General features: G+C 44.5%; 1 protein-coding gene across 1 annotated transcript in view; it reads left to right on the top strand.

Moving 5' to 3' along the window:
• Positions 1-15232, top strand: part of SLC60A1 (solute carrier family 60 member 1) — a 67537-nt gene that overhangs the window by 16915 nt on the left and 35390 nt on the right. Inside the window, exons 2-3 of the mRNA XM_084853281.1 lie at positions 8151-8349; positions 10078-10317. Coding sequence (XP_084709407.1) covers positions 8151-8349; positions 10078-10317 — 439 coding nt within the window. The remainder of the gene's footprint in view (positions 1-8150; positions 8350-10077; positions 10318-15232) is intronic.

Genomic DNA, 15232 nt, shown 5'->3' on the forward strand with positions numbered 1-15232 from the left:
AAGGCCCCTGCTCCTCCCCCTCCCTGCTTTTGGCGCTGCCCCATCCTGCTGCCACTTGCCCACTGCCACCCCCTGTCCCTGTTCGAGCCTGCCCACCACCACTCGCCTCCTTCTCACTTGCCTCGTCTCTCCTCCCCTTGCCCCTTCCCTCCTTTGCTCGTCCCCACCACTCACCACCACCCCTCCCAGGGTTGATTTGATTTAAATCATGATTTAAATCACTTCTCTGGAAGACTCAATTTTAATGGTTTAAATCACTACTGAGGAAGATTCTATTTAATCATCATATTTTAGTAGAAGCACATTAATGCCTAATATAACCTTAAAACATATTCAGAGATGTAGGTTTCATTAGAACAGTAGTCTCCAAACTTTTTTGATCACGTACCCCATCAGTAAAAAAAATTTGAGCCCCAACCCCCAATATATGTATGTTTACAAATGATATACATGTACTACTGTACTAATATATGATGCACATTATAAAACATGCACAAAAATAGAAATTTAAAAAGGATGAGATCAAGATGAGATAAACAATATTTTAAAATAATGTATTAATGGTACAAAAAACCTTTTTGCTCTCACTAAAAAAATATTATTAATATTTTTAGTGAGAGCAGCGTGATTGAATATCCTTCATTATTTTTGAAAATCTTGGTTTAACACTTTGCGATACAGCGATTCAAAGGTCTGGTTCTAAGTTCAGTTTATTCTAATACTTGGTTTTAATGGCTGTCATAGCCAAAAAAGACTCCTCACAAAGATACGTAGAGCCAAATAGACGAAGTGCATTGTTGGCTGCACTTACTAAATCATGATACTCATTTTTCAATCCCATCCACCAATTAAGCAAAGATTTTTGTTGAAATTCAGCTACTAAAACTTCTGTCTTCCCTGATGTCAATCAGTTGTTCTTGCAAACTAATTGGAAGGTTGCATTTTTATGTTTTTAAGAAATGGGTTCAAAACCCACTGAAACTCTTCATTTGGAAGATTTTTAAACAGGTTAGAAAATTTGATTTCCAAGTTTTTTAAGTGTGCATATATGAGAGTTTTTATAGGTGACACACTTACAGCGTTTCCAGCAACAAAATCACATACCGATGGAAACATTCCCAAACATCCGTTTTCAAAATGCTCTCTCCATAGCACGAGTTGCTTTCGAAAAACGGTTACTTTCTCACTCGTTAAAACCTTTACCTTGAAGGGACAGGTAGCATGCTACTGACAGGCGGTTGTCATCGCAGGCTGGAACAAATTTGCTCTCCTTTGGCAGGGCAGCGCCTGCTCTGGTGCCAGAGCCAAGCATGCAAGTGCGCTTTCCTCTGCCCTGCCTGACAGAGACTGGTTGCTCTCGGTGGTCACGGCTGAGGCAGGATAGGACTGGAATGGGGAGAGAAGTGGCATGGAGCTTCCCTCTCGGCGCCCGTCCCATCCTGGTGCCTCTGCCGCTGCCATCCTTGCACACAGTGGCAGCTTGTTGGAGCAGCAGGAGGCTGCTCAGTTATCAGGCGGCTCATGCACCCCAAGGGATCGTCTTGCGCCCCCCCCCCCGGGTGTCTACACCATACTTTGGAGACCACCGCATTAGAAGGTTGGTACACATGGAGGATACATGCAGCAGAAGTTTCCTGAGGAGTCAGGACTGCATGAGTATGTTCTGTTCACTTTTGGTTTCACTTTCTTTTCCCAGCCCCATCCCTTGCATTTATATCCAGATTCATCCTACTTGTTCAGATCTACTCCATCTCCCCAAACTCTCTATTCACTGACATCCGCTATCTTTGCACATAGAGAGAGGCAAGGACGAGAAAGAGCGAGAGAGCATACACTTCTGTACACCACCTGTCGTACGGAATAGGACTGATCAGGTTATCTTCCATTTCTATAAATTGCTGTTAACATATTTATAGAATATAATTAGAAGTTGTATAATTAGTATTGATAATGATATGTTTGACCTATATCCGCCTACATCTCTACACCTGCCTAAAATCTTGCATTTAAAACAGGGCTTTCTGATTCCGTTTTAAATGCAGGATCATGACTCCCTTTTTCACCTGCGTCCTTTTCCCCTGCCGCAGTCCCCCTCCTCCTCCCCGTATCTGAGTCTTCCATTATCTTTCATTGATCTAGCCCCTCTTCTTGCTGCTTTTCCTCTTTTTGCGGAGGGAACTCAAGCAGAACACAACAGGGAGGGGGGTCATTTGATAGCTCATCATCTGGATCTATTTAAAAATGGAACAAAGGGCATTTAGTGCAGGAGACACCCTGGAGGGACACGGCCTCGTGTAAAGAGCCTGCAAACTTCCATGAAAGAGCAATCTCAAATCGCAGGATAAAAGCACGTGAAGAAAGCCCTAGGCTCTTTTTTTACTAATTGTTTTAAGAAAATTTCAGAATCTGATTTAAATGTTTAAAAAGTCAAATTTTTGATATATTTTAAGTAGACCGTTGATTTTGATCAACCCTGGCCCTGCCCACCCCCTCCTCTCACTGCCGGCCTCTAACTAAACAGAGGATAGGCAGCTACTCCAGAGGAAAGGTGTCCTGGGAGACCCCACGGCGCACACACTCTCCTGGGATACTTCTTCAGTCTCCATGATGCCTGGTTCTGAGGAAGGGCCTCTCAAAGCCCGGCATTTGGACCTGTATGGCTGTCTGAGGAGCTGTGCCAGCTGGTTTCTCTTGCCAGTTGGGCTTTCTGGGGGACGGGGGGCAGCGGGGTTGTGAGTGGGGGGCCTGAGGGGTCAGCATGCATGGGCCCTTCTGAGGACTGTGGGCCCTCAGCCTTGCTGACACCGGGCCTGTTCTTCATGATCCTGATTCCTCCAGGGAGCACTGATGTATGATAACTATCTAAACCAGAGAATCCCCCCAAATCCCAGCAAATTTATGAAACACCCAGTTAGATGGAATCTTGTGGCGTGCTCTTTAAGATAAAAGGACAATGGAAATCTGGATACAATAATAGGAAGCAAGCGATTTTTCCTTCCTCCTCATGGCCAGGCCCAGGGGATAAATGCAGTGGTGCATAAAGCCAGTTACTGTGTTGGTTGCTGGCAGCGCATAACAAAGCATTTTCATAATCTCTTACATAGCTTAGGGAACAAAAAATGGCTCTTTACTCCCCCACCATTCTGCACTCTCTTTTACGTAGCGTAGATCTTTACGTTGCCCTAAAGAGCTCATAAATAACCATTAATGTTTAACTCCTCAGTTAAGAAAGAGTTCCTCCTTAGTGTTCCTCCCAAGCCATGCAAGGGTAGTTCTTGTTAACTCTGCAGAACACGCAGAGTTCCAGACTTGGCACAGTTCCCATCTCCAGTGTATCTGTTGCTAGCATCTGCATCTTTATCCCCTGATGTGCTCTTTTTGTCTCCCAGAGGTGTCGTTTTGTAGCTCTGGGCCTGTTGCTGACACATCACTAGCACTTGGCAGTTGTTTTTCATTCAGTAACCCTAAACTTTTTGTGCCTGTGTATTTCTGCATTGAGCTCCGACTGCGGGCCTGTTCAAACCTGACACAGTCCCTATGTGAATCACTCCTTCATAGGAAATAGCATGTAACCTGTGTGTAGATTGTCACATGTGATGAGGACCTCTGTGTAGAAATGCTTTCTATGTAGGAAATCTGTCACTTTCAATACAGTCTTAAGCACATTAGCAGCTTGGAGAGATGGGCTGGTCTTTCATTGGGCTCCCCTTGCATCAGAGTATTGCCCAAATTGCTGATGCCTAAATACTTGCATCAGGTTCATAATGAGTATGAGCCAATCAAAGTTATGCACATTTATTTATACATACATACATATGTCTCTTTTCAGCCCCAAGGTGACCTTCAGTTAAAACTTGCAACAATATAAACACTTTAAATTTTTTACATTAAAAAAAACCCCAATTCAAAACTTTAAACCAATTTTTAAACTTTTAAACAGCACTGACAAATTCTACTGACTTCAGTGAGGGAGAGGGGAATGCATGCACATTCAATAGCATGATCCCCAGCAAGTGGAGAAAGAGCTGTTGCAATCTCTGCTTGCTGTATGTAGCCTTGTTTTCTACACATGCTCACAGGCATGTTGCATAGCCTGTTGCGTAACAGGCCACATATGTACAAGTGAACCAGCCTTAAGTATTATCAGAGGAGAAATGTGATATGGGGTAATACGGAACTGTACCTCTTAGAGTGCAAGATCAACCTAGCATCACCCTTTGACCTAAGACAGGGAAAGGCAACCTGGCGCTCGCCCGATGTTTTGGGCTACAACTCCCAACAGCCCCAACCAGCATGGCCAGTAGTCAGGGATTCTGGGGGTTGTAGTCCAAAAGACCTGGAGGGTATCAAGTTGCCTACCCTTGGCCCAGGTTGTTCTGAGTAGGTAGTAGACTATGGTGAAGATGTGTATGTGCAGAAATTGCCATTGGAAAAAATTTGGCATCCTGAGAATTCTCTTTTTTTAAAAAAAAAAGTTTCTAGCCCTTAATGCTACAAATGTAGGCTTAAAAGTATGTGAGCAAAGTCTGGTTAAATCAAGCTGTAGGGAATGCCAAGCAGAATTCCTTCAGACACCTTGCCTTACTTTCTGCTGCTCCTTGCCATGACTAGCAGAAGCCAAATGCTGACCTGACTGATGCCCATCTCCTATGCAAAAAGAATGTGCCCCAGATGCCATGGAGACATCACTGTTGGGGACATCTACATGCTGCGGGTTCTCTGCTATGATTCCACACTGATTTTGCTTGTTGTTCTGTTTACTATGCTTCACTATGTAGTTTCTTATTGATTGTTTGCCTTTGGTCTCTGCTGTGCAGTTTGAGCTCCGCTTTTTTCTCTTTTACTGCACTGGGCTGTCCAGCTCCGAGAGGCATTCTGCCCAAGGCAGCAAGCTGGACCAGGGTTGCACCAATGAATGTCAAGCTTTTCTTCATTAACATTTACAATTTTCTGTGCTCTCCTGAGTTGCAGGCTCATAGATCTGGCTGAGTGAGAAGCCCCTCCCGGTCCTCTCAGCCAGTTAGTTGCATGGAAATGCTGCAAAGAGCGTGACCTGCCCTGTCACAGTGAGAGCTTTTTCAAGAAGTGGCAATGGCTGAGTGTGAAGTACAGTGGAATGCCATTTTTGTCCTCATTGTGGAAATCGGAGGCCTGAGCATTTGGGAACCTTACCTCTAGAGAAAAGGAGAAAGCTGGGACCTGAGGCACCTGGGAGCAGGGCTGATGCTGCCATTAACCCAAGTGAGGCGGGCTGCATCACACAGTGGAATTTGGGGCCCATGAAAAGACAACAGATAGTTGAGTACTTTAATACCATACTTTTGCTATCGGGGAGGTACAGCTAGATTTTTTCATCATGAGCATCTTGGGCTGGCCCTGTCTGAGAGGGCTTTGGAGATTACTGCTAAATGGACAAAGCTGGGTCCTTTAAATCGTTGATCTTCAATCGGCAGGTCAGAACCCACAAGCTGACCTAAAGTGAGTTGCATTGCTGCAGTTATTTTATTTAGAGTTTCTTTTGATGTTGAGACAGGGTTAGACCTGATGCAAAGGAGGTTGGCGTGACTTTGGCTTTAATAGCAGGCTGGCCCTGCTATTAGGCAGAGTGAGGTGGCTGAGGACAGGGAGTTGTGTGGGCCACGTGGACTTCTCTGTCTTCCCTAAGCTAGCCTCATTGCCACTGTTAAAGTATTTTGAAGAGAGAGAGGGAGAGAGAAGAGAGAGAGAGTTAAAAATACGACAATTCAGAATCTTGAGCCCTTGTTATTTGTAACAATAAACATTAGAAAGCATTTTAAAATTTCTGTTGAAAGCTGTAGTTGTGCAGCAAATTGCAGCTTTTTTGTTCTTGCTTGACATACTAAAGCTTTCAAGAGCTAAGAACTCTACCTTGTTCTTCCTTCACAGAATGTATAATATATCTAAGACCTACATTCTACCAGCAATGTGGTCAGAACATTCCCACTCCAATATGCATACACCAACTGGCATTTTTTAATCTCTCCTTTAGCTGTCCTTCAAGGCTTTGTACATTCACCAGCTGATTATGGCCTTTCATGAAGTTACTGAGATTATGGCTTCACCTCTGCAACACAAAGAAGTCAAATTCAAGGCTTATTTGTCTAAGGACTATTCACATGGTGTATTTTTTTTTTATCCAGTTCTTCCTCAAAGGAGCTTAGGATGGTTCACTGCTCAGAGCAGATTTTATTTTCATGACATAGGGGTGGAGGATCCTCCAGAGCAGATTCGGGGGTACGTGGTGAGCTTCAGGGAGGAGGCAAGCAAGAGGAAACCCCATTGCACAAGCAGAGGATTTTAACCCCTAGAGTCGAGACATTCCTGGATGAAGCTGATTTATTTTTAGACCCGTTTCATTGTGGCTTCCAAACCAGTTTTGGGACTGAAACTACCTTGGTTGCCTTCTGACTGGCCTTTGCTCGGGAAGTGCATCACCCTTTTTGTTCTCCTGGAATGCTTTTGCCATTTTCTAAATGCCATTGACCGTGGTATTCTTCCAGGATGACTGTTGGGGATGGGAATTGGAGGCAGCATGCTCTGATGGTTATGTTCCTTGTTGTTGGATCAGTTTCAGAAGGGCATGTTGAGAGACCATTGCTCTGCTCTGTTGTGGTGTTTTGCAAGGTTCCATCTTGATCCCCAGGCTATTTTAACATCTATTTGAGACTCCTGTGGGAGGTATTTAGGCATTTGGAGTGAGGCGTCATCAGCCTGATGATGATAGACAACTCTATTTCCCCTTGTTGTCAAATCCAGATGAGATGGTCAAGGTATTGAATTTGGTGTCTGGAAACATTAATGGACTCAGCAGGGTGCCAGTAAAGTGAAACTCAGCCAGGAAAAGACAGGGGTACTTTTGGTTGATTGAAGACTTTGAAAGCAACCTGTTCTGGATTGGGTTGCACTCCCCCAAAGGATCAGATAGAGGGCTGCAGAGGTGTTATTAGATTTGGCCATGCCGATGGTCAGTTGTGTTGTTCATGCACAAAGTTCCTTTACCCAATGTGGGTTGGTGTTCCAGCTGTGACTCTTCACGACTATATCATGACTTGTGCCCTGCTAGTATTCAAGTTCAGTTACTGTAATGCACCATATGGGGGACTGCCTGTGAAGACTGTTCAGAAAATTGGGTGGGTCCTGAATAAGATCTGCTAATACTTAAAGAGTTTGACTACCTGCTAAGTAAAGAGCTTCCAAGCACAACTCAAAGGGACGATTCAAACCTGGCACCCTCCAGATCTGTTGGACTACAACTCCCAGCACCCCCAGCCACCTCTGCAAGGAAAAAACAATTCCTAGCATTGCCATTAAGTGTTATACCAACTAGACCTCCTTGGACTTTCAGCTTTCTGTTTTGATGCTCAGCTCATCAGCTCCAAGGGCCCAGAATGGCACCACAGTTCTGTTAACCATCCACTTCCCTTCCATGAAATGGTCCCAGATGTCTGGATTAGATAACTTCAGGTTATCTATTTGGGAAAGGTACAAAGTAATCATCCATGCATTGTCTATTGAATGCAAAGAAGTACTTGCTGAATTCGTGAAGGGAGGTCAAGCCTAGCATCCAGTCTGATGTTCTTACATCTCTGATGAAACAGAACATTGTTTGCACGATATCCATAGAAGTGCACGCTAGTTTGAAAACAGGTTCTTTTGCCTTTCTGCTCACAGCCAATTCTTTCAGTTTTTCAACAATTTCCTCATAACAAAAATGGGCCATACTATTTTCCTGTAACAATTAATGAATTTTAAAAGAAATTCTGACAGCCATTTTGTTTTCTCCCTGTAACTCATAACTGAAGAGGTTCTGAGCTTATCACCATTCAACACTTGATTCCCCATGCTCTAACGAGTAGATTGGTACCACACTCTCATACCTGTATCATCAAGGAACCTATGGATAAATGGGGAAAACTCATCAAGGAACCCATGGATAAATGGGGAAAATTTTAGGCAGCGGCCATTTTGTTTTCCATGGGGTTTTGGTACCTCACTCATACTTGTATCATCAGGGAACCCCAATTTATGTTCTAGTGTTGTAAGTTCCCTCAGGTAATATAGTCAGTAAGTAGGATGTAGACATTTTTAAATAACAGGAAATAAACTGTACCTTTTTCATTCTGACCCAGGTTGTCTCAGTCTCTGCTTGCCCTCTTTGCATCCTCACTTGCTATCTCTGTGGTTTTTGCCATCATTCCTGTCTGCCATAATGTGGTGGTGCTTGCGGTGGTCATGGCCGTGGCTGGGCTGGCCATGGGCTGCATCGACACACTCTCCAATATGCAGCTGGTGAAGATTTATCAGAAGGATTCGGCAGTATTCCTGCAGGTGAGACAAGTAGCTGGGCGGGGCTGGTCTCCTACTTTGGATCTATGTATGTTTTCCTGCCTTGAGTCTTTGCCAGGGTACATGTGCCTGCCATGGCCCTCCCCTCCCCTCACAAGGGAGGGGAAGGGTGTCTCCTCTGATGTCACACTGCATGAGGCCCAGCATGACTGTGAGAGGTGCACTTTGTCAGCCTCCCCATCTTTGAGTTAGGGAGAGGGACGGGGGCTGTCTCTGCTGCACTGAGCATCAGAGGCTTGGTGCATTCCGAATGCCTCTGACGTTAATGCAGCAGGAGGGAACGTCAGTGGCTACTAGTCCTGACAATGATATATTCCTCCAGTACCAAAGGCAGTATACCTTTCAGTCCCAATTGCTGGGGAGCGCAAGCTGGAGGGTGCTGTTGTGTTCAGGTCCTGCTTGTGGGCTTCCCACAGGCATCCTGTTGGCCACTGTGGGAACAGATTGTTGGACTAGATAGGCCTTTGGTGTGATCCAGTACTGGCTGTTTTGGTTTCCCCTTCTCTAGACTTAGCAAAAGGGCAGGACTCTCTGTAGCGCTCCACTATGTTCAGAGAAAAATCTGCACTCACTGCTGGCAAGGTGATGAGTGCATTTGTGGACTCTTGGTCTTTGCTCCTGCCCCAAATCTTTGTGCCTCTCCCCCCACACGCTGTCCTATATCACTATTCTATTGTGAGGCATTATTCCTACTTTACAGCCAGGACAGTTGAGTCCCAGAGAGGCCTGGGGCACGTTGGTACAGAACATCTCTGCTCCCAGTGTAACACTTCAGTGTGAAGCTGGACGTAGGGGTAGCATTGCCTCTAAAAGAAAGAACAATTTAGCACCAGAGAATCCTGCACGTGCAGAGTTCTCTGGTCACCTGGATTGCGGAGGCTGTGCTTGACCCCACATTCAGCCCCATCTGTCATGCAGACAATGAAGAGAACCAACACGTGCCCAGAGAGCATGGAGACTGAATGCACGTCTAGTCCGCATAAAAAAGTCCTGTGCGGATGGTGTCATAATCATGCTGTTATCATTTGCAGCAATAATAAGCTGGCTCTGAATAAGTCGGCATGGATGTAACTGTTCACATTCTTCGAATAAATCAGTCCTCCACCAATGGGAGTTAGTTTCTCAATAGATAATACTGTCTTTGTGCATCTTAGGGCATCTCTGCACAGGATTTGCCCTTGTTCCTATCTGGGTGCAGCAGTGTAGGAACTAACTTGGTAAAGACAGATACCTTCCCTGCCCCCCGCACTCCCCCAGTACTCTCGCTGCAGTGTTGGCACGCACCGGACCTGTGGTCTGCCATCATAGCTGTGCTGGTTGAATCCCCAGTTCAAATGGATCAGATATGTGTATAGTTCCCCCACAAATAAGCACAATGCACCAGTCTCTTGGATCAAAGCAACTTAGGCTGCACAAGATCACTTATGAAATCTGTTTCAGAGTTAACTATACGATGCATTCTAACCCACTGAGATCTCCTTTGCCGTTGGCATGCTGGGGAAACATCACCTTTGTTATCACAGAGCAGTACCGATGAGTGAAGATTTGGTTCAGAAAGGGTGCTAGAACATAACCCAGCCCTTCTGAGTTATTGGAGGGGGTGCTAACCATTGTACTGGCCTCCTTTTGGATTCCCATTACATTTCTCTGGCCAGACTGGGTGCCATGGTGCTGGCAGTAATAAACCAATTTCCTCATTCCTTTGCATAGGCCCTTCATTTCTTTGTGGGCTTTGGTGCCCTGCTGAGTCCTCTGATAGCTGACCCTTTTCTGTCGGACACCAACTGCATTCTGGCCAATGGCACAGCCAGCAGCAACAGCAACCTTCCTCACATCCGGAAGTCACTAGTCCCCCATCATCTTGGGAACCTGTCACATTATGACCTGCCCACAAAAGGACTGGTGGTGACCCGCGTGTCTTACGCCTTCTGGATTATGGCTTTGATCAATGTAAGTAGTGCCACCCTCATGGCTAACTGTTCTAGCTGAATGCTTGCAACCTTTGAAAGGGCAGATTTCTTGGCTTGCGTTGTCTGAGGAGCCCCATATAAGGTGGTGTGTCAGGACAAGTAGTCTGATTCCAGTTTGCATGTGTAAAACTTTTTGGTGTTGCATCCAATCAATTCTTCCACCCTGCTTCCTCCAGTTGTGAAGCTATGCTTGCAGTGGTCATATGAATACTTGGAATACTGTGTACAGTTCTGGTCACCACACCTAAAAAAAGATACTGTAGAGCTGGAAAAAGGGCAGCTAAAATGATCAAGGGGCTGGAGCATCTTCCCTATGAGAGAAGGTTACAACAGGTGGGATTGTTTAGCTTGGAAAAAAGGAGGGTACAGGGAGACATGATAGAGGTCTACAGAATTAGGCATGATGTGGAGAATGTGGATAGGGAGACTTTTCTCCCTTTCACATAATATTAGAACCCGGGGTCATCCCATGAAGCTGGTTGGTGGGAGATTCAGGACATATAAAAGGAAGTACTTTTTCACACAGTGCAGAGTTAAGCTATGGAATTCGCTACCACAAGATGTAGTGATGGCCACCAACTTGGATGGCTTTAAAAGGGGGCTAGACAAATTCCTGGGGGAGAAGTCTATCAATGGCTACGAGTCCTGATCGCTATGTGCTACCTCCAGTACAAGAGGTGGTATGCCTATTTGCATCAGTTGCTGAGGAACATGGGCAGGAGGGTGCTATTGCAATTGTGTCCTGCTTGTGGTTTCCTGGTTGACAGCTGGTTGGCCACTGTGTGAACAGAACACTGGATTAGATGGACCCTTAGTCTGATCCAGCATGGCTCTTCTTAGTTCTTATGTACCACAGACAGGGAAGTACAGACAAACCTTTATTTTATTTTAATGTAAAAGATTGATATCACACCTTTCAATCCAATGAATCTCAAGGTAGCTTATGATATATTGTGGTGCAGGGCTCAGAGATCAAGAAAGGCAGCCCCACTATGCGAGGCAAAGTTACACCTTTTTGTCTTCTCCCAGAATTACCATACATGCAAGGAATGGGTTATATGAATTGTTCGTTGCAAACAAAATGGCAATTTGCCTGCCATGTAAATCTTCCTAATCGTCTTCACTTAAATACTATAACACCTTGCAAGCTAAGCTGCAACAACAGCTATTACACTGGCTCAAAATCAGCCCTTCTGGGTGTTATCCTTGTATGTTACCTGCACGAATATTAACCAAATGAGATCTCTCCAGCAATAATAACTAAAAATTACTCTGTCTGGAGCCTCTTTCTGCAGATGATGGCATGAGTTGACCAATACTTTAACAGGTCTCACATTTCCAAGCTCCCATAAAAAATATGAATCTTTGCTGGTGAAGCTGTGATGCTCTGATCTCCGGGCCATATTTCTCTCACCTACGTCATTACATTCCAAAGCTCCCTGAGCAATTGTACAATTCTACAATGTAAGAAAGAAGGGGCTGGAACTAGAAGGACTGCATGGTGTTAAAAGGGGAGAGGCTGGGGTTGACATGACTTTCAAAAGGCATAGGGTCGGTTTATATAATCAGCAGAATAAATTGAAATGGTACAGTCGAGCTTTTTTCCTGGCCATCCCATTTCAGGAGAGGGGGTTGCTTGTTTGAATCTCCAGTCCCTTTTTCACACTGTGCCCCAAGTTGATTGCCTACTTATTCCACCATGGCTCCATGTTCTTAAATTACATTTCTCCTTTCCCAATGCCAACCTTAATAGACTTTTCAGATTTAATTTCAGCCCCAGATATGATGGGATCCTAATCATGTTTATGTCATAGCAGTAACTAGGGCACAGTTCAGTGGGACTTACTCCCAGGGTAAGTGCACATAGGTTTGGGACCAATGGCCACTTGACTCTCGGGGGGAATAGCAACTTAATGGGGCAAATTTCATTGAGATGGCAATGTGGAGGGGAACCCCCGTATGCCACAATCTCAGTCTTGATTGCTTCCTCCCCCCCGCAACATGCTTAAGAAAAAGAAGAAGAAATAAATGAAATTTAATTGCACATTTCACATATCATCTGATTTGGCCAACATTTACCCAGTATTAGGAGTGGTTGGTTTTACAGTCCAGATGCTGCTCCAGTGAACTGTCATGGTCGTCACTCTGAAAAATTACTCCTGGATAAGGTCTAACCTCATAGAAATGAGACTAGGCCCACCAGGTTTTCTCTGGAAGCTGTCACTCACCTACCCCCTTTCTTTACACTCCTCCAGATTCACAATTGGGAGTTTAGCTAGTACAGGTGTATGGACCTCTTGCTGCTTCAACCCTGGTGGTCTCTGCATTATACTAAGGGCAATACAGCGCAGTTATCCAGCAGGATTGTGTGATCTGGCCAGAACTTTGAACATCCCAGAGTCTAACAAAGTATTAAACAAAAGATTTATTCAGGAAAATAGGATATAACTTCAGGCATATAAAAAGGATCATACAATAGTTTTCTGACTAATACTCAGAGTAGATTAAATACCACAGGGAAGGAGAGCACTACAAAGAATTCTCTGGGTTTTTTAGATCATTCTTGAAGAACAAAGTCAACTGTGTCTTGGCTGAAAGAGACTGTCCGCAGCATGTGTTAATTAAATTGTAGCGCAGTGTATCAAACCAGGACCTGATGGCCTTGAGTCAGATGAGTTCATCTCTTATGCATGGAAGGGTTCCTTTGAAGTACAGTGGTGTAACACTATTTCATGGGAAGGAATGATTTTCAGAATCTTTTAAAGACCTAATTGCATAGTGAATTCATTAACATGTCGTGCAAATGTTGAGGAAGCCAGGAAGGGGAAGTTCTTGTTTGGGAATCTTATTGTCACCATCAATATTAGCTCAAATGCAATTACAGGAATGCTCAGATATAGCTCAAAGGGATGGTAGCAATTTTACTATCTGTTCAGGAGCAAAGACAACAAACAGGGTTTAGACACCATAAACATTCACCTTGGCACATATATAAATAAATATATTTTACAGCGAGGACAGCACTTCCGTCGCTGTCATTTATAAGCTGTAGCCATAAGCCAGTGCTGTCTAAAAAACTGGCATGATCAAAGGTACACCGTAAAGTTCTTTAATTTAAAATCTGTATGGAAAACATTGTCCGCTTTTTACAGTTTACCCCATGCTTGGTTTTTCTTAGGGAATGGAATCCCTTTCAAAGGGCTTTTAAAGTGAACAAGCCTTTAAATAGCTCTTCAAAGAGCAATCCAGGAACAGTTCTTTAGACAGCAGCATCTGGAAATGTCAGTGTTAAACGCGCTGGCTCACTGACTGCTGTGGGGCATGTTTATTGGCTTCTGTCTGCCTTGACCATGGATGTTATATGAGAAGATAACACTTGCTGTCTTTGAGTAATTATTGGTGGTGGCACTCAAATTCTGTGGCGGAGCAACCACCACACCCAAATCCCTGCTGGCTCACTATAGGCAGGATGGGGAATGAGGACTGTTTCTCCCTTTCCTCCCCCTGCCCCTTCTGGTGCTTTTTCTCCCCCTCCCATTGACTGCTGTGGGGAGTAATTAGCTATGCTATCTCCAGGGCTGGGGTAGTTTCAGGGCCTTTTCAGAGGTGAACCAGGGGAACAGATCCATGGCCTATCCTGAAATGCCCTCCCCCACCCCCCAACACCCATCTCCCGCTGGCAAGAAGATTGCCACATTATTGATAGATTTGGTTTGATTTGATTTGATTTGTAACCGCCTTTCCACCAAGAAAATGGTGATCCAGGTGGCTAATCTTCATAGGAACTAAAACATTTAAAATGAAAAACTTGACTAAAACAATAAAACAAATACATTAAATACACAATTCAACACACAAGCAACAGTAACAGACTAGAAGTAGCTCCCAACCCAGTAGATCAGCTTGCATGCCAAAGGGCTGCTTGAATAAAAACATCTGCCTGCCAGCAGAAGGACAGCAGAGAAGGAGCTGTTGGAAGGGCAGAGGAGCATTCTGCTGCTACGCCAGGGGGCCCTCCAGTGGATATGCTCGCCAGTTGGCCAGCGTCCCCCTCTCGCAGGAGAGTGGCACTTATTCTACATCCTGTGGCTCATCGCTGCCCTCCCAGGGAGCACAGGATTGCACCCTTAAGCCTTTTTCCCCCTGCATGTCAAATTGAACTAGGAGATGTGCCGGTTTTCTCTGATGGGCTGCCATCTTTGTAACACCCCAATCTCCACAATGCTCATTTTGTTTAGCTGCTGGTCCCTTCATTACTTTTTCTTAAAACAACCTACAAGTGATATCAACATCAAAGCAAATGTCATTGCAGAAGAACCAAAAGAGACAGCCCATCCCAATTCCATTTTTTCTTTTCTTTTTAAACATTTTTCTGGCGCACCTGAGCTGCTGAAGGAGGTTTGCTGCTATGGCTGCAACCCTAAAAACATTTGCACCCCAATGAGCACAGTGGGACTTGCTTCCTGAGTAATCATGCATGGCTTTCCACTGCACACATATTTAAAAACCATCAAAACACAATAATTAAAACCACAGGCTAGGCAACACAGCAATTTAAGGTATTCCACAAAACAGAAGGGCAAAAAGCAAACCAAATATCAGTCAAATCATAGGCTTGCTGAAATTAAAAAACACACACCAGGTGGAATCTAAAGTACCACCACCTTTATAACTTAAATAAGGTAGGAGCCAAATGGATCTCCCAGGCAGAGAGTTCCATAAACTGACTGCTACAGTGGAGAAGTTGTCTTTTATTGGCTTTATTTAATTCACTGAATCATTTAATTAACTTTCAGCCTGCATTTAAGCTTCCTGTCAAATTGACAGGCAATCCTCTATTCCTTGAGTCATCACAGGCTGCTTCATTGTCACTCAGGCTTAACTCGATGTGAAAC

Source organism: Heloderma suspectum, chromosome 4 (genome assembly GCF_057233095.1).
Source record: "Heloderma suspectum isolate Gila_16-S chromosome 4, 16-S_ref, whole genome shotgun sequence".
In the NCBI taxonomy this organism is placed as follows: Eukaryota; Metazoa; Chordata; class Lepidosauria; order Squamata; family Helodermatidae; genus Heloderma; species Heloderma suspectum.